Source organism: Hemitrygon akajei, chromosome 2 (genome assembly GCF_048418815.1).
Source record: "Hemitrygon akajei chromosome 2, sHemAka1.3, whole genome shotgun sequence".
NCBI classification, from domain to species: domain Eukaryota; kingdom Metazoa; phylum Chordata; class Chondrichthyes; order Myliobatiformes; family Dasyatidae; genus Hemitrygon; species Hemitrygon akajei.
The window spans coordinates 199898768-199925497 of NC_133125.1; the positions used below are offsets into that span (position 1 = coordinate 199898768).

A 26730-nucleotide genomic window follows, 5' to 3' on the forward strand; every position below is an offset into this window, starting at 1 on the left:
CGACCCAGCAAGGGGAAAAGCCCGCGCACGGGACGGGACCGAGAATACGCGCCCCCTACAGCATTCCTGCACTCCGCTACAATCCTTTCTTCTCCTGGACTGTTGATGAAAACAGGTGGCTGAGAATCTGCTCCGGTTCTACTCCGGCTCTGGAAACGGGTCGGGTCCCAGGACCGAGACGGTGGGTCAGGAGACACCATTGACAACAAGCTAGCATTGAACGGGTCTCATGTGATCCCCAAACCGGGCAGAGTGAATCAACACGTTTATGCAGGTTGAATGAATGAAATAAAAACCAATTGAATCCAATACTCTCGACTAAATGATTTAATCATGTCATTTGCATCTGTCCGCGAAACCGTAATACTTCAGTGAAAACTTGAAGATCTCGCTTTCCGCGGGCTCTGCGAGTTCAGCACCACTGGGGCCTCGCGTCCTACATGCAGAGGAATCGTTGCAATAAGTCAGACGCACTGTACCTTCAAACAGAGTTTTCTTGAAACTAGAAGCGCCGTGCACGCTTACCTGGCCAGACAGAATCTGTGGACCGGGAAAAAGGTGGACATCTCAGGTCAATGTCTTTCCGGCGAAGAGTTGGGATTTGGCAGGAGAGATTATGCGGAAATCGGATAATATAGAGCAACACACACAAAATGCTGGAGGAATTCAGCGGTGGAGGCAGCATCTGTGGAAATGAATAAGCCGTCGACGTTCAGCGCCGAGAGTCTTCAACAGGACACCCGAAAAGACGACAGTTTATTCATTTCTACGGCGAGTTTTGCGTTTCGGGAGAGCGCAGGGAGTGGCCGAGTGAAAGTGCCTGGTGGAGCTCTGTGGCATGCGGTTGACTGACACAAGTAGCAGTGGAACTGACTCGGGGAGGCATGTGGTGCAGCAGTCAGCGTAACGCTCCGAGAGCGCCAGCAAACTGGATCAACCCTCGCCGCTCCCTGAAAGGAGTTTGTACGGTCTCGGCCTCTCCGTGACCACCTGGAATGCGGGCGGAAGCTGCGATTTCCCGCGCATTCTAAGCTGCGGCATGGTCGGCTCGGGCTTGTTGGGCCAACAGGCCCGTGAGTGTAGTATTTCTATTTCTGATTCAACTAAACACAGAGTCACACAGACATTGTAAAATACGAAACAGAAACAGGCCATCGGTCCCTAAAGTCCGTATCAAGCCCTTTACTCTCACTGCTGCCATCGGCATACACAGAGACCATAACCCTCCATCATCCATATACCTATCCAAACTTCTCTCAAACGTTGAAATCGAGCTCGCATGCACCACCTGCGCTGACACTCTCACTCTCCTCTCAGGGAAGAAGTTACCCCCTCCTGTTCTCCTTAAACTTTCCACCTTTCACACTTCTCCCATGACCCCTACTTGTAGTCTCACCCAACCACAGTGCGAAAAGCTCGCTTGTATGTCCCCATCTACACCTCCCGCAAGGTGTATAGCTCTATCAAAAATTCTCTCAATCCAAGGAAGCATTCAATCTTTCACTCTGCCTCTAACTTTCCAGACCCCGCAACATCCCTGTGGATTTTATCAGTACTCTTCCAACCTGACTTACATGTTTCCATAGGTAACTAGACACAATACTCCAACTGGGAATCGCCATCTTCAACATCCCATCTCTTCCACTCGGTACTGTGATTCATGAAGACCAATGCGCCAAAGGCTTTCTTCAAAAGTTTTTACCTGTGACGTCCCTTTCAATGAATTAAGGACCTGTATTCCATAAGGATGCCTAAGGCTGTGTTCTCTGGTCTTAGACACCCCCACCATAGGAAACATTCTCTGCACATCCACTCTACCAAGCCCTTTACACCATTCGATAGTGTTCAATGATGTCACCCCTCATTCTTCGGAATTTGAGTGAAAACAGGCCCAGAGCCATCAAACGCTCTTCCTATGACAAGCCAGTCAATTGTGGAACCATTTCCGTAAAACTCCTGAACCCTGGTCAGTTTCAGCACACTCATTCTAAGATAAAGGGCCCAAAGCTACTCACAATACTCCAGGTGAGGCCTCACCAGTGTTTTATGAATTTTCAATATTACATCCTTGCTTTCATATCCTAGTACTCTTAAAATGAATGTTAACATCGCATTTGCCTTCCTCAACACAGACTCGTACTGCAAACTAATCTGCAGGGAATCGTGCACAAGGACTCCCTTGCACTTTGTATTTTCTCTCCATCTAGAAAAAACGTCAACCATTTCTACCAAAGTGCATGACCATACAATTTCCGACTCTGTATTCCATTTGACATCTCTTTGTCCACTCTCCTAATCTGTGAGTCTTATGAAGCCTCTCTACTTCCTCAAAACTACTTGCCCCTCAACTGATCTTCACATCGGCTGAACGTAACAACACAGCTATCAATTCTATCTTTGACATAGAACGTAAAAGGTATCAGTCCGAACACAGGCCCGTCTGGAACACCCCGAGACACAGGCAGCCAAACAGAAAACGCTCCCTTTATTCCCACCTTTTGCCACCTGCCAAGAAGCCACTGCTTTATCCAGAATGGAAACTTCCCTCGAAACATAGAAAACCTACAGCACAGTCAGGCCCTTCGCCCACAATGCTGAGCCGAACATGTACTTACTTTAGAAATTACCTCGGGTTACCAATAGCCCTCTATTCTTCTAAGCTCCATGTACCTATCCAGGAGTCTATTAAAACACCCTATTGTACCCAGCTCCACCACCATCACTGGCTCCCTATTCCACGTATGCACCACTCTTTGCGTTAAAAAAAAACTTACCCCTGACATCTCCTCTGTACCTACTTCCAAACACCATAAAACTGAGCCCTCTCATGTTAGCCATTTCTGCCCTGGGAAAAAAGCCTCTGACTATCCACACGATCAATTCCTCTCATTATAGACCTCTATCAGGTCACCTCTCATCCTCCGTCGCTCCAAGGAGAAAAGGCCACTTTCAGTAAGCCTTTCCTCATAAGGCATGCTCCCCAATCCAGGCAACTTCCTTGTAAATCTTCTCTGCACCCTTTCTAGAGTTTCCACATCCTTCCTGTAGTGAGGTGACCAGGACTGAGCACAGTACTCCAAGTGGGGTCTGACCAGGGTCCTATATAGCTATAACATTCTCTCAGCTCTTAAACTCAATCCCATGATTAATGAAGGCCAATGCACCGTAACCACAGTCAACCTGCGCAGCAGCTTTGAGTGTCCTATGGACTCAGACTCCAAGATCCCTCTGATCTTCCCCACTGCCAAGAGTCTTACCATTAATACTATATTTTGCCATCATATTTGACCTACCAAAATGAACCATCTCACACTTATCTGGGGTCAAGCCAATCTGCTACTTCTCAGCCCAGTTTTGTATCCTGTCGATTCCCAGCTGTAAACTCTGACAGCCGACCACACTATCCACAACATCCTCAACCTTTGCGTCAATAGCAAATTTACTAACCCATCCCTCCACTTCCTCATCGGGTCATTTATAAAAATCACAAGGGAAGGTGACCCAGAGCAGATCCCTGAGGTACACCACTGGTCACTGTCCTCTAATAGAATATGACCCGCCTACCACCATGCTTTGCCTTCTGTGTGCAAGCCAGTTCTAGATCCACAAAGCAAGGTCCCCTTGGATCCCAATCAAGACTCACTGGTCTATAATTTCCTGGGCTATCTCTGCTCCCTTTCTTGAATAAGAGAACACCTGCAGCCCTCCAATCCTCCTCATTGATGATGAAAAGATGATTGCCAGAGGCTCAGCAATCTCTTCCCTCGCCTCCCACAGTAGCCTGGGGTACATCTCGTCCGGTTCCAGTGACTTATCCAACTTGATGCTTTCCAAAAGCTCCAGCGCATCCTCTTTCTTCATGTCTATTTGCTCAAGCATTTCAGTCTGCTGTAAGTCAACCCTACAATCGCCAAGATCCTTTTCCGTAGAGAATACTGAAGCAAAGTATTCATTAAGTACCTCTGCTGTGAGGTGGAGGATGTATGAATAGCTGAGGGATTGGAGCACAGGACAAGGATTCAGTTTTCTGGATCACTGGGACTTCCTTTGGGGCAGGCGTGACCTGTACAAAAAGGGCGGGTTGCACTTGAATCCGAGTGGGGGCAGTATCCTGGCAGGGAGGTTTGCTGAGACCGTTGGGGAGAGTTTAAACTAGAATTGCTGTGGGGTGGGATCCGAAATGAAGAGACGGAGGTAGGGGCTGTTGACTCACTTATAGAGAAAGCTTGGAGACAGTACGAGAGGGAGGATAGGCAGGTGATAGAGAAGGGATACACTCAGACTGATGGTTTATGTGTCTGTCTGAACGCAAGAAGCACCATGAACACCCGACCTGCTGAGTTCCTTTTTGTGTGTTTGGCGTTGGATTTTCAGCATCTGCAAATTCTATCATGTTTGTGATTCTATTACTGCACTGCGAAGTCTCTTCCAGGGATGCCTATGCTGAAGAAGTTTAAACCTTTCAATTGATGGGATTTCAATGAAATACTCTTTCACAGCTCCCTCTTGATGCCCTCCATCCTGATGAAGTGTCTCGGCCCGAAACAGTCACTGTTTATTCAGCTCCATAGATGCTGCCGGACGTGCTGAGTTAATCAGCATATTCCGTGCTTTGCCTTGGAATTCCGGCATCTGCAGAGTTTGTCGTGTTTGTGCTATCACAACCTCACGTTTCTTGTAACTCTATCTGAGCACTCTACAAATTTGCCCCTCTATATCCGTGGACTGTTTGATGTTCTGCAATACAGCCCCATTAATGTGGTCATACATTTCTTGTTCCTCAGTTCAACCTATAACGACACATTAGGCGAGTTCTCCAGTCCATCCTGACTGATCATTGTTGTGACATTCCCTGACTAGTAATGCCTCGCCTCCTTTAATCCGTCACACTCTATTGCGTCTAGAACAACTGAATTAAGGAATATTGAGCTGCCAATCCTGCCCTTCCTGCAATCAAGTCTGACTAATGGCTATAATACCACAATTCCATGTGTTGATCCATGTCCTGCGCTCATCTGCCTTTCCTACGATATTTCTTCCATTGAAATATTCGCAGCACAGGATATTCCTCACATCATGCTCAGTGTCTTGATTCCGGAAATTGTCCGAGGTCTTAACAACATCTGTCACCTCAACCTCTCCACTGTATGTTCTGGCACTCTGGTTCCATTTCGGCTGCAAACCGTCTGTTCTTACAAGGCCCACTTTTTCTGGAAGAGAGCCCAACCAATTGATCAAAAATCTGACGCCGTCCATCCTAAGCCAACTCCTTAGCCACATGTTAAACTGTAAAACCTTCCTATTTCTGACCTCACCAGCACTTGGTACAGTACTAATCGTGATATCACGACCCTGGAAGTTCTTGTAACGTAGCACATAACTCACTGATCTTACTTTGCAGAACCTCGTCACTGTTGCTGCCTGTGTCTTTCATCCATCATTGGAGCATGACCTCTATCTGCTCCCCCTCCCACTGAAGAACGCTGAGGACTCGGTCCGAAAATGGCCTATCTAGGACGTGGCAACAACGGAGACGATGAACTTGGAAGTTAAAATATGAAGTAAGGAAATAGAATTTCAGGACTGTAGGGTATGAAGAATGCATGGTAACCTGAATGATTACATTTCAATGCTGGGCTCGAGAGCAGCCAGATAAATCCAGATAAAGTTCTCGAAGGTCCATTCAGTTTTACCATAAAAAGTGGTCCAACTCTCTTTTGGCATCTGAAATGCAAAAAAAAAGACTGGGGCGAGAACTGAATGCAGAGATTGATATTAAAAGGGATACAGTGAAATTGGCGATTCAACTGAAAGGACTGTCCGGGCATTAAATTTTATGGGAGAATCTAGGACCCGAAATGGCTGTGAAAAGTTGTGCTCCAAACACTGCTCCCTGCTGAACTCCAATGTGAACTGGAAATTTCCCGTAAAGGACCCTTTATCATCGCTCGCTACCTTTTGCCAGTCAGCCAATCATCTGGCCATGGCAGTACCTTGCTTCTAACCCCATGCAACGTCGTTGTCCTCAGCAGCAGATGTGCGATATCTTGTCCGAGGCCCTCTGAAATTTAAGCGAATAATGTTGGTTGGTGTCAGATCGAAAGAGAGAGAATTTGAGCATGTCGATATTAAGAAAGAGGATGTGCTGGAGCTTTTGGAAAGCATCAAGTAGTGGGAGATGTTGCGGACGATTGGAGGGTTGCAGATGTTGTTCCTTTATTTAAGAAAGGGAGTAGAGATAGCCCAGGAAATTAAGGCAAGTGAGTCTTACCTCAGTGGTTGGTAAGTTGATGGAGAAGACCCTGAGAGGAAGGATTTATGAACATTCGAAGAGGTATAATATGATTAGGAGTAGTCAGCTTGGCTTTGTTAAGAGCAGGTCGTTCCTGACAAGCCTGATGTAATTTTTTGAGGATGTGACTAAACACATTGATGAAGGTAGAGCTGTAGATGTAGTGTATATGGATTTCAGCAAGGCATTTGATAAGGTAACACATGCAAGGCTTATTGAGAAAGTAAGGAGGCATGGGATCCAAGGAGACATTGCTTTGTGGATCCAGACTGGCTTGCCCACAGAAGGCAAGGAGTGGCTGCAGATGGGTCATATTCTGTATGGAGGTCGATGACCGGTGGTGTGCCTCAGGAATCTGTCCTGGAACCCTTAATTTTCATGATTTTTATAAATGACCTGGATGAGGAAGTGGAAAGATGGGTTAGTAAGTTTGCTGATGACACAAAGGTTGGAGGTGTTGTGGATAGTGTGGAGGGCTGTCAGAGGTTACAGCGGGACATCGATAGGATGAAAAACTGGACTGAGAAGTGGCAGATGGCGTTCAACCCAGATAAGTGTGATGTGGTTCATTTTGGTAGGTCAAATATGATGGCAGAATATAGTATTAATGTCCTGAAGTTGTGCCTTCTTGACCTGGACTCCTGGACCATGGGATATAACTTTGTCATATCTAAACTGTTCAGACATTTTAATATTCGGAAATTTTCTATGAGATCACCTCTCATTCCCCTGAACTCCAGGGAATACAGCCCAAGAGCTGCCAGACATTCCTCATATGGTAACCCTTTCATTCCTAGAATCGTTCTTCTGAATCTTCTCTAAACCCTCTCCAATGCCAGTATATCCTTTCTAAAATAATGAGCCCAAAACTGCACACAATACTCCAAGTGTGATCTCACGAGAGCTTCAGAGCCTCAACATCACATCCCTGCTCTTATATTCTACACCTCCAGAAATTAAAGTCAACATTGCATTTGCCTTCTTCACCACCGACTCAATCTGGAGGTTAACCTTTAGGGTATCCTGCACAAGTTCTCCCAAGTCTCTTTGCATCTCTGCATTTTGAATTCTCTCTCCATCTATATAATAGTCTGCACGTTGATTTCTTCCACCAAAGTGCATGACCATACACTTCCCAACATTGTATTTAATTTGCCACTTCTTTGCCCATTCCTCTAAACTATCTAAGTCTCTCTGCAGGCTCTCTATTTCCTCAACACTACCCACTCCTCTACCTATCTTTGTATCATCGGCAAATTTAGCCACAAATCCATTAATACCGTAGCCCAGATCATTAACATACATATAGTTATATAGTATGTCTATATATTATGTAATATAGTTAATAATGGATTGAGAGGGAAGTGTTCAGCTATGCACTGTGTACTAGCCTTTTGTACGTCACCTTCCAGATCGCTACCCCTCATACATTGAGCTCCACCTGCCATTTCTCGACTCCCGTTTCCAACTGTTCTACACATTGTTTTTATTGTCACCCCCCCCCCCCAGTATCCACAAATCTGTCGCATTCTTCTGTCGAGTTCGAGCTTACGAATATCCCACATTTCTGTGCATATTCTGTAGATATAATTTCTATTCTATTTAAAACACACACACACATATATAGATGTAGATAGATAGATAGATAGATAGATAGATAGATAGATAGATAGATAGATAGATAGATAGATAGATAGATAGATAGATAGATAGATAGATAGATAGATACTTTATTCATCCCCATGGGGAAATTCAACTTTTTTTCCAATGTCCCATACACTTGTTGTAGCAAAACTAATTACATACAATACTTAACTCAGTAAAAAATATGATATGCATCTAAATCACTATCTCAAAAAGCATTAATAATAGCTTTTAAAAAGTTCTTAAGTCCTGGCGGTAGAATTGTAAAGCCTAATGGCATTGGGGAGTATTGACCTCTTCATCCTGTCTGAGGAGCATTGCATCGATAGTAACCTGTCGCTGAAACTGCTTCTCTGTCTCTGGATGGTGCTATGTAGAGGATGTTCAGAGTTATCCATAATTGACCGTAGCCTACTCAGCGCCCTTCGCTCAGCTACCGATGTTAAACTCTCCAGTACTTTGCCCACGACAGAGCCCGCCTTCCTTACCAGCTTATTAAGACGTGAGGCGTCCCTCTTCTTAATGCTTCCTCCCCAACACGCCACCACAAAGAAGAGGGCGCTCTCCACAACTGACCTATAGAACATCTTCAGCATCTCACTACAGACATTGAATGACGCCAACCTTCTTAGGAAATACAGTCGACTCTGTGCCTTCCTGCACAAGGCATCTGTGTTGGCAGTCCAGTCTAGCTTCTCGTCTAACTGTACTCCCAGATACTTGTACTATATAGTATTTAATATGTGGTATTTACATATACATATGATATTAAGATATGATCGACCCTGTATAGCGCATTGCTGCCTCGGTTATGTCTACTACGATGATAAATCTAGAGTTGATCCCTTCCCCTAAGAATCTCCTCCGGTTCCGGGGCTGCGCTGCCTTGCTGTCCTCTGGGTCACCGATAAGTAACAAATTCTCCGCTTCTCTCCCCAGTTTCTGTCACCCTGGATGTCGAAACAGCCTCTCGGGAGCTTGAGGTGTCTGAGGATCGGAAGCGGGTCAGATTGTCCCAATACGAGCCGGTACACAGATCGACCTGGAGTCTGTTCGGTTTTCTGAATGACCGGAAGTAGTTCACTGCTCAGCCTTGTGTGCTGGGATCGGAGGGATTCACATCGGGGAGACAGTACTGGGAGGTGGAGGTGGCAAGGAGTCAGAGATGGGGGCTGGGAGTCGCTGCAGAGTCTGTGGAGAGGGAGGGAGGGGTCAGACAGAGTCCGGAGACCGGATTCTGGTCATCGGGCGGCGTGATGACGAGATGCGGGTTTACACCTCCCCTGAGGCCCGACTCCCTGCCGGTCCCATCCCCAGGAGGTTGGGAGTTTATCTGCGTTATGAGTCCGGGGCAGTTTCATTTTACAATGCGGAGACCAAGTCCCATCTCCACACCTTCACTGGGAATAAATTCACGGAGAAACTTTATCCTTTCTTCTGGACTCTGGGTGAAAAGCACTGGCTGAGAATCTGCTGCCATTACAATTAGGATCGGGAAAACGGCGTGGTCCTGGGACTGGCGTGAGGAGCGCAGCTCATCGGCTGTGGGACGGAAGCTGTGCTGAGAACAGGCGCTGAACAGGCTCCATTTAATCCCCAAAGACTGTGCTGTGAGTCTGAAAAGGGTCCGAAGATGACGGGAAGAATTGCATCAGCCATGATCGAATGACTTAATTAAAATAATCGCCATGTCCGCGAATATTGCATTGTGATATAACGAAAATAAAAATGTGATACAGCAACACACAGAATATATAATTAAATAAGTAGTGTAAAAAGGAAGATAAAATAATCAAAATAGTGAGGTTGTGATATGTAAGATGATATACAGATGGAGGGATATGTAGGAGGGAAGGTTTAGTCAATCTTGGAGCAGGTTAAAAGGTTCCTACAATAAATTGGGCAGAATGGCCTGTTCTGCGTTGTGTTGATCTATGTTCCTAACAGCAGAAAGGACTAGAACTGATTGGCATGTCAGAAATGATCTATAAACCGAGAGCAAGATCAGCATTTCATGTTAATGACCCTTCGTTGGCGGTGGGAAGAGTTGGCAATGAAGCACAATTTTCGTTACAGAACAACATGGGAGGGACAGAGAGAGCCAATGAGAAGATCTGCGATTTGGGGAGACCTGAGAGCTGATGGTGCCGATTGGAAGAAGGAGGCAACAATGAGCCGGGGGGTGGGGGGAGGTGTCAGTGATAAGAGAAAGGGGATGAAATCAGAAATGATCAGGCAGACAATGCAGAGAGACAGAGAAAGTTGAATTCACCATTGGGACTGCAACCTGTACGGGCCTGAGATGAAGTTCTGGAAGTGGAATAAATATTGTGGAGCTAGAAATGCGGGGAAATACAGTGGAGTTTGCAAGAAGCATGGTGGGGGAAGTTCATTTGTGAAATTACAGGAGTCCGGAGGTTTATAGTGACGACAGTTTGCTGGCTAAAGTTCAAAGTAAATTTTATTATCAAAGTACATACGTCACCATATATAATCTCAAGATTCATTGTCTTGCGGGCATTCTCAGCAAATAAGAAGAAACACAATGGATCCAATGAAAGACCTCAATAAACAGGTCGGTCAAACAACTAATGTGCAAAACCCAATAGAGAATATGCAAATAAAAAAAAACAACACAATAATATTAAGTAACGGAGCTATAACTCTAGAGATCATGAGATAAAGAGACCCTGAAAGTGAGTCCATAGGTACTGGGAACATTTCAGTGACGGGGTGGTTCAGGATCCTGATGGCTGAGGGTTAGTTAGATAGTGAGGGGGACGGCAGAAATAGTGCATACGACATTGAGAACGTGTTGGAACTGGAGAGAAATGGGCGAAGAAATATGCTACTCCTGTCAGAGGACAACATCAGCACAGCTATTGATGTATCCAGAATATGATTTGAGACCTGAGACCATTCATCGCGAGCTTAATCCAATCTCCGGCCGTCCTGGTGGTGCATCTCTGTACTTCGTTCGAAGGAACAGGCTCGTCACTGCAAATTGAGAATAATGCTAATCGCTTACATCATTCACAGTAGGAAGCAGGTGCAGTGAGTATAGAACTGTTGATCAGGTCTGGCACTGCTTGGAGTAGGGTGGAAAACAGATGGGCAGGGGCCATCACTGTATTCTACGGTGCAGGCATCACTGGGCACAAGTCTGTCTCCCTATAAGAGTAGGGTACATTACATGTAACCTTCGTGCTGTCAGAGGGGTGTGGGTCAAGATGGAGCCAACAGGCAGAAAGAGGTACGAGAACTCCAAAAACTGCGTCCTTGAACATAACTGAGATGCTAGGCTCATTTTTACGTGTAGTTACGCTGCCTGAGATGGTTGCGGATCAAAATTAAAATGATTGCAGTATCTCATGGTAGCATAAGGTAACACATATGTATTGTGATAATAAATTTTATCTTGAACTTTGAACCTTGACTTTTCTGCCTTTGAAGACTTTCACATCATCAGCATCTTCATTTACAGTATTAGACCATCAGAAATGGGAGAAGCAACTTTCCATCGGAGCTATATTAGTCGTCTACTGTTCGCAAGTGCCAATAAAACCCTGATTTAGATCATCTTTCGGAAGCTCGTGAGACCACACTTGTGAGTACGTACACGATGCTGGAAGAACTCAGCAGGTCAGGCAGCATCCGTGAGAAAGGAGTAGCCAACGTTTCAGGCCGAGACCCTTCATCAGGAATGGAGAGTATTGTGTGCAGTTTTGGGCTCCTTATTTTATAAAGGCTATACTGACATTGGAGAGGACTCAGAGAAGATTCACAAGAATGATTCCAGGAATGAAAGGGTTACCATATGAGGAATGTCTGGAAGCTCTTGGGCTGTATTCCCTGGAGTTCAGGAGAATGAGGGGGATCTCATAGAAACATTCCGAACGTTAAAAGGCCTGGACAGATTAGATTTGGAAAAGTTATTTCCCATGGTAGAGGATACTAGGACAAGTGGGCATGACTTCAAGATTGAAGGACGTTCTTTTAGAACTGAGATACGGAGAAATTACTTTAGTCAGAGGTGGTAAATCTGTGGAATTTGTTGCCACGAGTGGCTGTGGAGGCCGAGTCATTGGGTGTATTTAAGGGAGAGATAGATAGGTTCTTGATTATAACCATATAACGTATAACCATATAACAATTACAGCACAGAAACAGGCCATTTCGGCCCTCCAAGTCCGAGCCGAATGCTTACTCTCACCTAGTCCCACCGACATGCACTCAGCCTATAACTCTCCATTCATTTCTTGCCCATATACCTATCCAATTTTTTTCTTAAATGACAATATCAAAACTGTCTCTACCACTTCTACTGGAACCTCGTTCCACACAGCTACCACTCTCTGAGTAAAGAAATTCCCCCTCGTGTTACCCCTAAACTTTTGCCCCTTAACTCTCAACTATGTCCTCTTGTTTGACTCTCCCCTACTCTCAATGGAAAAAACCTATCCATGTCAACTCTATCCATCCCCCTCATAATTTTAAATACCTCTATCAAGTCCCCCCTCAACCTTCTACGCTCCAAAGAATAAAGACCTAACTTGTTCAACCTTTCTCTGTAACTTATGTGCTGAAACCCAGGTAACATTCTCGTAAACTCCTCTGTACTCTCTCTATTTTGTTGACATCTTTCCTATAATTCGGTGACCAGAACTGTACACAATACTCCATAATTGGCCTCACCAATGCCTTGTACAATTTTAACATTACATCCCAACTCCTATACTCAATGCTCTGATTTATAAAGGCCAGCATAACAAAAGCTTTCTTTATCGCCCTATCCACATGAGATTCCACCTTCAGGGAACTATGCACCATTAGGCAGGGCATCAAAGGGTAGGGGTGAAAACAGGGGAGTGGGGTTGACTGGAAGAATTGGATCGGCCCATGATTGAATGGCGGAGCAGACTCGATGGGCTGAATGGCCTAATTCTGCCCTTATATCTTATGGTCTTATTGTGCATACATTTGTCTAAACGTCCTTTAAATGGTGTAGTTACCTGCCGCTGTCACCTCCTGTGGCAGCTCGTTCGATACACTCACCACCTTCTGTATGTAAACATTGCCCTCAGGGCCCCTTTCATTTCTTTCCCTCTTGCCTCACTTCCACAAACTTACTAACCACGCTCCTACACTCTCATCAAATTCATTAACATGAATAACAAACAGAATGGGGGCAGCAACGATGCCCGAGGTTCAGCACTGGTCACGGACATCCAGTGTGAAAAACAGCCCTTCACTACCACCCTCTGCCTCCAACCACAAACCAATTTTGTATCAGCTCACCCAGGACCTCATGTCACAGGGGCTGATGGTGTGGGGTAAAGTTCAGTATTTGATGTTCAAATTATCTCAACAAAGCCCCAGCAACTTCTTCCTTGGTTTCCCCACAAGGTCTGAGGATGGACTTGATCAGGCCCCAGGAGTTCATCCAGCTTTACGTGTTTAAGGCTTCCAGCATCACCTCGTTTGTCGTGTTTCAAGACATTACTATTTATCCTCCTCCCTACATTCACCAGCTTCCATTCCCTTCTCCACAGTAAGCACAGATGAGGGGAACCAGACCTCACTCGTTCCTCTTTGCTCCACACACAAACAGTGAGGGGAACTCTTCTCTCACTATTTCTCTTCAGATCAATGGACAGACTAAACTGAGGGAGGATAGAAAGGGCCGGGGGTAAGAGGTGTGGAACAGAAGGGTGTTCCCAAGTAAACAGACATCTTGTGAGTGAGGATCCTGAAGAGAGTTTGGAGGGGTTCGGGATCAGCATGTTCCTGTTGGAGTGAAGGTCAGCACTGATGGGATGAGGGAACCCTGGCTGACGATGGTTATCCAGACTCTGATCAGGAAAATGATGGAGTTGTTTGTCAGGTGAAAGTAACTGGGATGAAGCGATTCCCTTGCGAAATAGAAGGAATGTCGGAGTACACTGAAGAGGGGAATCGGGACGGCAAAAAGAAGGCACAAGATTATTTAGCAGATTCTGTGAATCTGTTGGAAGAAAGAGTAATTAGTGATATGTCCCTTGACGGATCAGTTTGAACCTGGGGATTTCAGTGAGGAGAATAGTAATGTCCTGAAACAAAACATCCTGTTTCAACTTTGACCCTCTCACTTTAAAGCTTCATCCTCTACGTAGTGTCCTCAGAGAGATTACACTGCTGGGCCTGTCTCAAAGTTAGAAGAATAAGAGGTGGTGTGACCGAGACAGACACAATCTCACAGGGTATTGACAGAGCAGAGGCAAGAATGATGTTTCACCTGGCTCACACAGAACGCAGTGAAACTCTGGAATTCTCTCCACAAGGTTTCTCAATTTCTGGGGCTCCGTGATAATGGGGGTGGCTCTGAGGTCAAAGGTCAGACGTTCTGAGTGAAGGACAGGACAGAAACAAAGGGCCAAATAGCCACATCTACTGCTATTTCTTAATACACCTATCTACATTTGTGCCATTTAATATTTTGGCCTTCGGTCTGTTGGATTACACAGGGGCAACCAATGCACTCTGTGCAGAACATCCTCTGTCCCCCATGTTCACTGTATTCAGTCCAAAGTTCACAGTAAATTTCTTATCAAACGGCATATATGTCACCATATACAAACCTGAGATTCATTTTCTTGTGGGCATTCTCAATAAATCCAACAATCACAATAGAATCAAGGAAAGATTGCACAAACAGGGCAGACAACCAGTGTGCAAAACACAACAAACTGTAAATACTAGGAGAAAGAAAAACAAGAAATAGTGACAAACAAACAAGCAAACAAACAAATAAATAAATAAATAAATAAATAGATAAACAAACAAACAAACAAACAAATAAATAAATAAATATGCAATGAATATCAAGAACATGAGATGAGGTGTACTTGAAAGTGAGTCCATAGGTTGTGGGAACAGTTCAGTGATGGGGCGAGTGAATTTGAAGTTATCTGAACTGGATCATGTGGGTCCTGATGGCAGCAGTGGGAAGAGAGCATGGGCCGGGTGGTGGGGGTTAGGGTTAGGGTGAATCTGAACTGGATCATGTGGGTCCTGATGGCAGCAGTGGGAAGAGAGCATGGGCCGGGTGGTGGGGGTTAGGGTGAATCTGAACTGGATCATGTGGGTCCTGAAGGCAGCAGTGGGAAGAGAGCATGGGCCGGGTGGTGGGGATTAGGGTGAATCTGAACTGGATCATGTGGGTCCTGATGGCAGCAGTGGGAAGAGAGCATGGGCCGGGTGGTGGGGGTTAGGGTGAATCTGAACTGGATCATGTGGGTCCTGATGGCAGCAGTGGGAAGAGAGCATGGGCCGGGTGGTGGGGGTTAGGGTTAGGGTGAATCTGAACTGGATCATGTGAGTCCTGATGGCAGCAGTGGGAAGAGAGCATGGGCCGGGTGGTGGGGGTTAGGGTTAGGGTGAATCTGAACTGGATCATGTGGGTCCTGATGGCAGCAGTGGGAAGAGAGCATGGGCCGGGTGGTGGGGGTTAGGGTGAATCTGAACTGGATCATGTGGGTCCTGATGGCAGCAGTGGGAAGAGAGCATGGGCCGGGTGGTGGGGGTTAGGGTTAGGGTGAATCTGAACTGGATCATGTGGGTCCTGATGGCAGCAGTGGGAAGAGAGCATGGGCCGGGTGGTGGGGGTTAGGGTTAGGGTGAATCTGAACTGGATCATGTGGGTCCTGATGGCAGCAGTGGGAAGAGAGCATGGGCCGGGTGGTGGGGGTTAGGGTGAATCTGAACTGGATCATGTGGGTCCTGATGGCAGCAGTGGGAAGAGAGCATGGGCCGGGTGGTGGGGGTTAGGGTGAATCTGAACTGGATCATGTGGGTCCTGATGGCAGCAGTGGGAAGAGAGCATGGGCCGGGTGGTGGGGGTTAGGGTTAGGGTGAATATGAACTGGATCATGTGGGTCCTGATGGCAGCAGTGGGAAGAGAGCATGGGCCGGGTGGTGGGGGTTAGGGTTAGGGTGAATCTGAACTGGATCATGTGGGTCCTGATGGCAGCAGTGGGAAGAGAGCATGGGCCAGGTGGTGGGGGTTAGGGTGAATCTGAACTGGATCATGTGGGTCCTGATGGCAGCAGTGGGAAGAGAGCATGAGCCGGGTGGTGGGGTTTAGGGTGAATCTGAACTGGATCATGTGTGTCCTGATGGCAGCAGTGGGAAGAGAGCATGGGCCAGGTGGTGAGGGTTAGGGTTAGGGTGAATCTGAACTGGATCATGTGGGTCCTGATGACAGCAGTGGGAAGAGAGCATGGGCCGGGTGGTGGGGGTTAGGGTTAGGGTGAATCTGAACTGGATCATGTGGGTCCTGATGGCAGCAGTGGGAAGAGAGCATGGGCCGGGTGGTGGGGGTTAGGGTTAGGGTGAATCTGAACTGGATCATGTGGGTCCTGATGGCAGCAGTGGGAAGAGAGCATGGGCCGGGTGGTGGGGGTTAGGGTGAATCTGAACTGGATCATGTGGGTCCTGATGGCAGCAGTGGGAAGAGAGCATGGGCCGGGTGGTGGGGGTTAGGGTGAATCTGAACTGGATCATGTGGGTCCTGATGGCAGCAGTGGGAAGAGAGCATGAGCCGGGTGGTGGGGGTTAGGGTTAGGGTGAATCTGAACTGGATCATGTGGGTCCTGATGGCAGCAGTGGGAAGAGAGCATGGGCTGGGTGGTGGGGGTTAGGGTGAATCTGAACTGGATCATGTGGGTCCTGATGACAGCAGTGGGAAGAGAGCATGGGCCGGGTGGTGGGGGTTAGGTTTAGGGTGAATCTGAACTGGATCATGTGGGTCCTGATGGCAGCAGTGGGAAGAGAGCATGGGCCGCGTGGTGGGGGTTAGGGTTAGGGTGAATCTGAACTGGATCATGTGGGTCCTGATGGCAGCAGTGGGAAGAGAGCATGGGTCGGGTGGTGGGGGTTAGGGTGAATCTGAACTGGATCATGTGGGTCCTGATGACAGCAGTGGGAAGAGAGCATGAGCCGGGTGGTGGGGGTTAGGGTTAGGGTGAATCAGAACTGGATCATGTGGGTCCTGATGACAGCAATGGGAAGAGAGCATGAGCCGGGTGGTGGGGGTTAGGGTGAATCTGAACTGGATCATGTGGGTCCTGATGGCAGCAGTGGGAAGAGAGCATGGGCCGGGTGGTGGGGGTTAGGGTGAATCTGAACTGGATCATGTGGGTCCTGATGGCAGCAGTGGGAAGAGAGCATGGGCCGGGTGGTGGGGGTTAGGGTGAATCTGAACTGGATCATGTGGGTCCTGATGGCAGCAGTGGGAAGAGAGCATGAGCCGGGTGGTGGGGGTGTGCAGCTTTCCTGCAACAATGGTCTGTGTAGATGTGCTCAGTGCTGGGGTATTGGTGATTCCAGACCAGACTGTGATGCAGCCAGTCAATATGCTCTCCACCACTCACCTATATAAGTTTGTCAAGGTTTTACATGTTGTGCTGAATCTTGGCAAACCCCGGAGGAAGCAGAAACGCTGTCTGCTTTCTTCAAAATTGTACTGAATCGTTCCGGGCCCCGGTCAGTTCCTCCGAAATGACAACACCGAGGAATTTAAAGTGGCCGACCCTCTCCACCTCCGATCCTCCAGTGTGGACTGGCTCATGGAGCTCTAGTTTCCTCTTCCCGAAGTCAATAATCAGCTCCTCAGTCTTGCTGACATTAGGAGGTTGTTGTTCTGGTGCCTCTCAGCCAGATTTTCAGTCTCCTCCGATACGCTGATTCATCACCACCTTTGACTGGCCTGAGAGAGCGGTGTCACCAGCAAACTTAACCCTGGCATTGGAGCTGTGCTCAGCCACACGGTCAGGAGTGTAAATCGAGTTGAGCAGGGTCCGAGAATACAGTCTTGTGGTGCATCTGAGCTGATGGAGATTGTGGAGCAGACGTTGCCAATCTGAAATGACAAGGGTGTGCAAGTGCAGAAATTGAGGATCCAATTGCACAAGGAGTTATTGAGGCCAAGATCTTGCAGCTTAGTGATTAGTTTTGACAGTATTGAATGCTGAGCTGGCTTTGATAAAGAGCATCCTGATGTGTCCAGGTGTGGTCTGTATCTGGCCACAACCCGCCATTCCCTGTCTGTTCATGTGTCTGTCTGAATGCCACTGAAATGTTGTTCAATCTGCTTCCACCCCCTCCCCTGACAGAACGTTCCGGGCACCGACCATTCTCTGTGTTAGAAAACTTGCCTCATCAATCTCCTTTAAACCTTCTCCTCTCACCTTATTTCCACTCCCTGTAGTATTTGACTTTCCCACGCTGAGGATAAAGAGACTCTGACTGTCTATGATGCCTGTGTCAGCTCTTGCTGACTTTTGCCTCGACAGCTGCTGAGTCACCGTGTTCCCAGACTTCTGTACCTTGTGTAACGCCCTGGGTCGCGTTTTTCCTGTTCTGCTGTAGGTATTTCATTCAGCAGCTCCGTGAGATCAGTCTGTTCTGCTCTCAGCCTGTTCGGCTCATTGTTCAAGATAAGGGATGATGAGGAATGTGTGTCATCCAGTCAGGATGGTGGAACTAGGGGAGGTTTCTCTGGTGAGGGACACTGAAGTTGGGCTTGGGGCTTTTGTTCGGCGGTAGATGAAGAGAGAAGATGCTGGAGAGAACAGGTCGTGAGATTCGATCCGGTGCGGGACCGTGATCCGATGGTCCGGTGCCGAGACCGATTGAGGTTCGGTGAATATGGTGAAACGTTGAGTTCCAACTTGTGAACATTTGACTGTTTAATTAAAATGGCCCTTCTCTTTTTGTTTATCTTTACTGACCCTTTAGTTAAGATTCATAAATATATTTCCTCTATTCGAATGCAGTGTCCTGTCTGTTACTCCGTGGCACTAATATCTAACAGGGCAGCAAATTACACGGCATCCACACAAACCGGGGTTCGGGGTGGAGAACCGACTCAATCTCACAAGTTTGACGGGACCAGACAGTATCTTCCCGAGACTCACACAGCCAAGGAAACCAGAGCGTTTCGCTTGTGATCCCCTCAGTCTGTGATGCTCCCTCCCTGGTAAGGACCAGTTGGGGGGGGGGGTGTATCAGAGTAAATCCCCACAACCCCTGCTGGACAGTGGGGAGCAGCGGGTGTGCACTTGGCATCTGCTGACACACTCCGTCCCGACAGGGTGGGAGCAGAGTGTGAGAGCGAATAACTGGAGCAATCACGCCACCTGCTGGCCGCACCGGGTCATTGTGTTATTTTCTGACGCAAGTCAAGTCACTTTTTATTGTCATTTCGACCATAACTGCTGGTACAATACACAGTAAAAACGAGACAACGTTTTCAGGACCATGGTGCTGCATGAAACAATACAAAAACTACACTGAACTATGTAAAACACACAACAACTACACTAGACTACAGACCTCCCCAGGACTGCGTAAAGTGCACAAGACAGTGCCGGCATTACAATAAATAATAAACAGGACCATAGGCACAGTAGAGGGCAGTAGGTTGGTGTCAGTCCAGGCTCTGGGTATTGAAGAGTCTGATGGTTTGGGGGAAGAAACTGTTACACTGTCTGGTCGTGAGAGCCCGAATGCTTCGGAGCCTTTTCCCAGACAGCAGGAGGGAGAAGAGATTGTATGAGGGGTGTGTGGGGTCCTAGTGTGTGTGATAGTGTTGGAGATGCTGCTCCCGATCCGGACTGACTGAGATCAAGTGTTTAAGTGGGAGACTGGTCCCCACACCCACAACCCAACCCCCAGTCCCTCTGTCCCTCGAGCTGCTGTTGTGGACGCTGCCTGATGAAGACTGTCAGACTCAGCGACGTGGAGATTGCAGAGCAACACACTCAAAATACTGGAGGAACTCAGGGGGTCAGGCAGCAGCTGTGGAGAGGATAACAGTCGTCGTTTCAGACCCAGACCCTTCAACGCTGTTTATTCCTCTCCATATGCTGCCTGACCGGCTGAGTTCCTCCAGGATATTGTGTGTGTTGCTCTGGAATTCCAGCATCTGCAAAATCTCCTGTGTTTGTGAGTGGAGATTCCAGCCCAGTGCCCCTGCTCTCTGGGGCTGACGGGGTTTAGAAGACAGGCAGGGGGAAATCATTTCCACACGTGGGCCCTGTTCAGAACAAGTGAGACCGGACCTATGGAGCCGGGATGTATATGGTGATGTCAAGAGGGAAATGGAAATCAGGAGATGAATGTTTTCCACACTGTGACGTGCAATGTCCAGTCCTGTGGTGATTCCTGCAGACACATCTTTGTCATCGCCACAGCATCAGTCTCCTCACAGCAGATTCCCTCCACTTCCCGGGCCAGGCAGCATCTGTCCATCTTTGTCATCGCCACAGCATCAGTCTCCTCACAGCAGATTCCCTCCACATCCCGTGTCCCATAGCATTAACTGATTCAATAGTTGCTATAAATTTACATTAACCACCGTTTTTACACCTCAGTCTGACCATCTTCAGTCCTCGAGGTGAACAAAATGAGCTTTTGAGGAACACCAAGGGTCAGGCAGCATCTGTGCAGAGAAATGGACAATCGACATTTCCGGTCGAGATCCTTCACCTGGACTGTCTCAACCCAGAATATCTTCTATTTTTCTCCACAAATGCTGTCTGACCGCTGAGTTCCTTCCAGACTATAGACAATAGACAGTAGGAGCAGGAGTAGGCCATTCGGCCCTTCTAGCCAGCACCGCCATTCACTGTGATCGTGGCTGATCATACACAATCAGTACCCCGTTCCTGCCCTCTCCCCATATCCCTTGATCCCGCTATCTATGAGCTCTATCTAACTCTCTCTTGAAAGCATCCAGAGACTTGGCCTCCACAGTCTTCTGAGGCAGAGCATTCCACATATCCACCACTCTCTGGGTGAAAAAGATTTTCCGCATCTCTCTTCTAAATGGCCTACCCCTTATTCTCAAACTGTGGCCTCTAGTTCTGGACTCACCCATCAGCGGGAACATGCTTCCTGCCTCCAGTGTGTCCAATCCCTTAATAATCTTATATGTTTCAATCAGGTCCCCTCTCATCCTTCTAAATTCCAGTGTATACAAGCCCAGTCGCTCCAATCTTTCAACATATGACAGTCCCGCCATCCCGGGAGTTAACCTTGTGAACCTACGCTGCACTCCCTCAATAGCAAGAATCTCTTGCATTTACAGTCCCTTGTGCCCCTCTTTTCAGGACTTGTCCCTTCAGTTCTGCCGTAAACTGAACAAGCTCTTCTCTCCGGCTTTATCTATGTTAGACTTGTTTAATGTGTTTCTCATCGCTGCTGTGGGAATGAACACGATTCCTGCTTCACTGAAAAGGAACATTCATTCCCCAGACTGCAGCGCCCCTGGTGGACAGTCGCGGTACCGCAGCGTCCCGGTGGACAATCCCGGGACTGCAGCGCCCCTGGTGGGCAATCCCGGGACCGCAGCGCCCCGGTGGACAATCCCGGGACCGCAGCGCCCCTAGTGGACAGTCGCGGGACCGCAGCGCCCCGGTGGACAGTCCCGGTACCGCAGCGGCCCTGGTGGGCAATCGCGGTTCCGCAGGGTTCGGCAGCTCCCCGAAAGTGAAAGGATCCTGAACCCGGAAGTACCGGGAGTTAACATGGCTTCGAAAGGACAGGTCGAGGGTTTAACCGAGGAGGTAACTTGTCCCATCTGCCTGGATTTCTTCACCGACCCGGTTATACTGGACTGTGGACACAACTTCTGCCGCTCCTGTATCACTCGGTGTTGGGAAAGGGAGCAGACAAACTCCTGCCCGGAATGTAGAGAGGAGTTTGCAGACCGCACCCTCAGGGTCAATCGGGCCTTGGCAAATCTGTCTGAGAAAACTCGAAAACTAAACCTGAATCCGAAAGAGAAGGAAAGTAAACTTCACTGCGAGAAACATGGGGAAGAACTGAAGCTGTTTTGTGAGACGGACAAGACACTGATCTGCCAGATCTGTAGAGATGCGCGGGAACACAAGTCTCACAACTTCATGCCGATTAACGAAGCCGCTGAAATCTACAAGGTAAAACTAACCAGGTTTTGATCAGCTGTTTAGTTAGTTGCATATTTTGGTCTAATGTCTTCACTCTCTGATTCCCAGGGTCGGGTTAAATCTTCCTTAGACTCTCTCACTAAAAAGAAATTGGACTTCGAGGAGATGGAGCAACAACAGAAAGAGAAGATTTCTGGAGTTCGGGTGAGGCTCTTGAGCAGAATTTACAAATTCGCTGTGTAGTTTTGTTCCCTTTAATGCAGAATAGCAAAGTATCGCAGCTCCGGTAACCTGGAATCGATCCTGACCCCTGGAGCTGTCTGCGTGGAGTTTGCATGTTCTCCCCGTGACCAGTACCTTCCTTTAGCCGACATTGCATGGTTGAACGGTAAATTGGCGACTGTAATTAACCTTGTGAAGTTGGGTGTCTGTGAATCAGGTCGGAGACGGAATGTAAGTTTCTGGGAGACGTGGGGGAATGTGATAGAGGGGATTGTTCTGAGAACCAGCATAGACTTCAATGGGCTGAATGGTTACCTGCCATGTCAGAAGGAAATACAACACTAATCTGTTATAGTAAACTGGCCTCTCCTTTCATTGACAGGAACAGTCACACAGATTTCAGTCCCACATCACATCCCATTTTGCTGAACTGCGCCGGATTATCACTGAGAAAGAGCAGCGTGCACTCCGAGATCTCAGGGAAGAGGAGGAGGGGATTCTGAATCCAATGGAAAAAAATCTTCGAGAGATTCAAGAGAATTTAAATTCTATCCAGGAGGAAATCTCGAAGTTACAGGAACGGATGGATCAACACGAAAATATCATGTTCCTCATGGTGAGAGATTTCAGTTTGGTTCTGTGCATGTGCAGAGTCACAAAATGATGCATTTTATCGCAAATACTGTAGTTGGAAACTGATTTCCACCATGTGGAACTGTTCAGAATTGTCATTGTCCCAAACCGGCCTCTCACAACATCTGTACATCACAGGACAGTCTGCAAGCTTCTCAGGAATGAGTTACTCTGATCAGAGCACTGAGCTGGTGATCGTTTCTGTGATTCCCACGTATAATATCCCCTGAGACTCAGAGTAACACCCAGTTACAGTCACAGGCTGTGAGTGTGTTTCTGATATTCTCTTCACCACATTTCTTGTGGGATTTATTAGCAACCATCTGGTGTTTTATCTTTGACTTTTGGTCTCACACAAGCAGAAATACTTTCTCCACTCCACCCCATCAAATCAATTCGGAATGTCAAATTCCTCCATCTTATCCTCCCTGACATCGTATCCGGATAACAATACACAACCTGTCCAGTCTCTCCTGTAAGTTCCATCCTCTCAGTTATGGTATAAATTTCATTAACACTCCTTGCGCTTTCTCCCGTGGTTCTGTGTCCCTCTTTCTCCATTCGTTTCAGTGGGAGAGAGTTAAGTGGGAATTTTCAGCAGCTTGTAATAACTTGGCTCAGATTCCTGACGAAGGGTCTCGGCCCGAAACGTCGACAGCGCTTCTCCCTATAGATGCTGCCTGGCCTGCTGTGTTCCACCAGCATTTTGTGTGTGTTGTTGTTCAGATTCCTGCTGTTCAGATGCCGACAGTCAGTCTCAGACAACTGAGATCTGTGTTTTATTTATTTCAGGAGGAAGATCGTCAGAAGAGGAGGTAGGACATGGTCTTGACTGAAACTCTGTATGGATTTGTCAAATAGTTCAAATATCACTGATGATCAGTTTATAACGAGATGTATAATATTTGCAGGGTCAGTGATGATTACCAGACATTGTCAGTGACAGATGGTGCCCTACAGGCTGAAAAATTCTATCACCCCTATTTGTTCGACACAGCATTGGGAGAAGCATTGGACAGCATTAAACGAGGTAAAACATACAGATTCATTCCGGCACCAACCCCACCTGCCGGGAGGCATCACTGCCACATGGTCAGCTGGAGATGTCAGACCCTTGAACACACCAAACCAGGGGCAAAAATACAACCAATTCACTGGTCTGTCAGGTGAATCACTGCATCCTGATCCCATTCGCACTGGACAAACAAGCCAATGCACGGGTTTGAATCCTGACGTGGTAGCTCTGGAATTAATATTCCATTAATGTCATTAAAGAGGATAAAATTTGGTATCACTGTGGTGACAGGGATTGTCAGAATAATACACCAGTCCTTCGAGCCACTCACCCTGTCTGACCTGTCCGTGACCGCAGTCTGATTGACTCAGCTCTGCCCCCTGCTGGACTCGCCAGTCTCACTGTTGTGATCAAACCATCACATTGAGACTGAGCCCAGACACACCAACCAGCTTTAACACTGGTGGACACAGCATAACTGGTCTGGCAAATCTCCCTCACACACATTCACAAGAAGGTTCAGCAGATTGTAGTCAGAGCCTCAGCATTGCACATTGTTAGTCCCCTCAGTAACCTGGAAACTATTCTCTTCAGACACAGTGAATGGTTTCTATTTGAACAATTCACACACGTGTCACACATTGTCAACACACACTGGACATGTGAAGACACACTGTAACATCCAAATAGTTCAATGTGCACACTCTGCTTCATTGTGTACACACACTCACTGATATTTACCACAACCAACACACACGCACACATTGATACATTGATATATTGATAATATGCAAATGCACCATCAGAGTGGGACACATTGTCAGAGACACAGACACATTTCCCTCTGTTTGTCCCATATCCTTCTAACCATTGCTTATTGTTGTACCTGTCTAAATTGATTTTATAATATTTTAATTTTACCTCTTTCTACGGCTTCCTTTGGCAGCAAATTCCACACGTACCCACTTCCCTCACAGTGAGACAGTTGCCCTGCAGATCCCTTGAAAAACTTTCCCCTCTCACCTTCAGTCTCTGCCCTCTAGTTCTGGACTCCCCTGGAGTTCCCTGGTGTGACCTTCCAGCCCTTCTTACGGCAGCACCTGAGCCACCCTCCAGTCTTCCAGCAGCTCACCTGTGGGGAAATGTGAAGCAAATATATCTGCCAGAGTCTCTGCAAATTCATCCTCTGTCCTAATGAGGGGCTGTGGGGAGAGGGTTTGTGGGAAAGGAGACTCTTATCACCCATATTCATCCCCCTTCACCTTCTGTTTCCATCTACACACACAGTTCACCACAGGCTTTCCACCCCTCCCCCATCTGGTCCTGGTTCCATCTGCCATTCATCTTTCCCCTAATGGTTCCCATTGTCATAAACAGGAAAAAGTCTGCAGATGCTGGAATTCCAAATCAACAAACACAAAATGCTGGAGGAACTCAGCGGGTCAGGCAGCATCTATTGGAATGAATAAACAGTTGATGTTTTGGGCTGTGATCCTTTTTCAGGACTAAAATTGAAGGGGGGAGATGCCAGAATAAAAAGGTGGGGAGAGGGGAGAGAGGCTAGCTGGAAGGTGATAGGTGAAGACGGAGGTGGGAAAGCTGAAGGGCTGGAGAGGAAGGAATCTTATCAGAGAGGAGAGGGAACCCGGGGAGTAGTGGTAGGGAGGTGAGAAGAGGTTAAAGGCCAGAGTGGGGAATAGAAGAAGAGGGGAGGGGATGAGAAAAGTTTTACCTGAAGAAGAAATCAATATTCATGCCATCAGGTCAGAGGCTACCCAGGCAGAATATAATGTGTTCTCCTCCATCCTGAGGATGGCCTCATCTTGGCACAAGGGGCGGCCATGGACCGACATTTCTGAATGAGAATTAAAATGCTTGGCCACTGGAAAGTTCCCCTTTGGGCGGATAGAGTGGAACCTCCTTTACTGATAAGATTCCAGCACAGGTTGGCCTTTGAGCTCCTGTTTTTCATCCTCCCACAGCTGTCTCCCACCTTCCCTGCCACCCTGCTCCGACTAGCGATCAAAACTTTCATTGTGTTGGTCTCCACCTGTCATTCATTTCCCAGTGACGCCCAACTCCACAGTCCACACTCCCCACCCTTCCCGCTACCTCGAGCAACCTGCCTGACATCTTTCACCAATCTTCAGTCCACAGTCACTTCAGACTCCTGTCTCATCACTCCCCTTCTCCTCTGCTCAATCTAACCCCTCATAACCTTATATATTTCAGTCAGATCACCTCCCAGTCCATTTACCTGCATTTGGCCCGTATCCTTCTAAACCTCCCTGTCATCATTTCTCAGTCCCAGGCCTCAGCTCCTCTTCTGTGCCAGTTCCACAGGGCCCTGAATTCCCCCGTGTTACAGAAGATGATCGACCTCATTTTCTGCCACATTACAGAAGCAAATGTGCTTCAGGTCCTAAAATGCAGAAAGGGAGACAAATCCCCAGGTCCTGATCAAGTGTATCCCAGGACATTGTGGGAAGCTCAGGAGGAGAGTGTGGAGCCCATTTTGGAGATTTGTGTGTCATCGATAACTACGGGTGAGGGGCCAGAAGACTGGAGGGAGACTAATGTTGAACATTTATTGAAGATCGACTGTAGGGAAAAGCCTGGGAAATACAGACCGGTGAGCCTAACGTCAGAGGTGGGTTCATTAATGGAGGGGATTCTGAGAGACAGGATCTACATTCATTTGGAAAGGTGAGGACTAATCAGGGATACCTAGCCTGGATTACTGTATGTATGGTACGGAAGCATAGTGGTTAGCACAATGCTTTACAGTGCCAGCGACCCGGGTTCATGTCCAGTCACTGGCTGTGAGGAGTTTGTACGTTCTCCCCGTGACCATGTGCATTCACTCTGGGTTCTCAAGTTTCACAGTCCAAACCCGTACCGGTTGGCAGGTTAATTGGACATTGTAACTTGTCCCATGGTCAGGCTCGGATTAAATCAGGGGTTGCTGGGTGATA

At 47.5% G+C, this 26730-nt stretch overlaps 1 protein-coding gene across 1 annotated transcript in view; it reads left to right on the plus strand.

The window, feature by feature from the left end:
• LOC140722036 (uncharacterized) overlaps positions 1–26730 on the plus strand; it is a 101951-nt gene that overhangs the window by 69990 nt on the left and 5231 nt on the right. Inside the window, exons 8-14 of the mRNA XM_073036848.1 lie at positions 8876–8940; positions 21088–21306; positions 21403–21915; positions 21994–22089; positions 22490–22723; positions 23533–23555; positions 23652–23770. Coding sequence (XP_072892949.1) covers positions 8876–8940; positions 21088–21306; positions 21403–21915; positions 21994–22089; positions 22490–22723; positions 23533–23555; positions 23652–23770 — 1269 coding nt within the window. The remainder of the gene's footprint in view (positions 1–8875; positions 8941–21087; positions 21307–21402; positions 21916–21993; positions 22090–22489; positions 22724–23532; positions 23556–23651; positions 23771–26730) is intronic.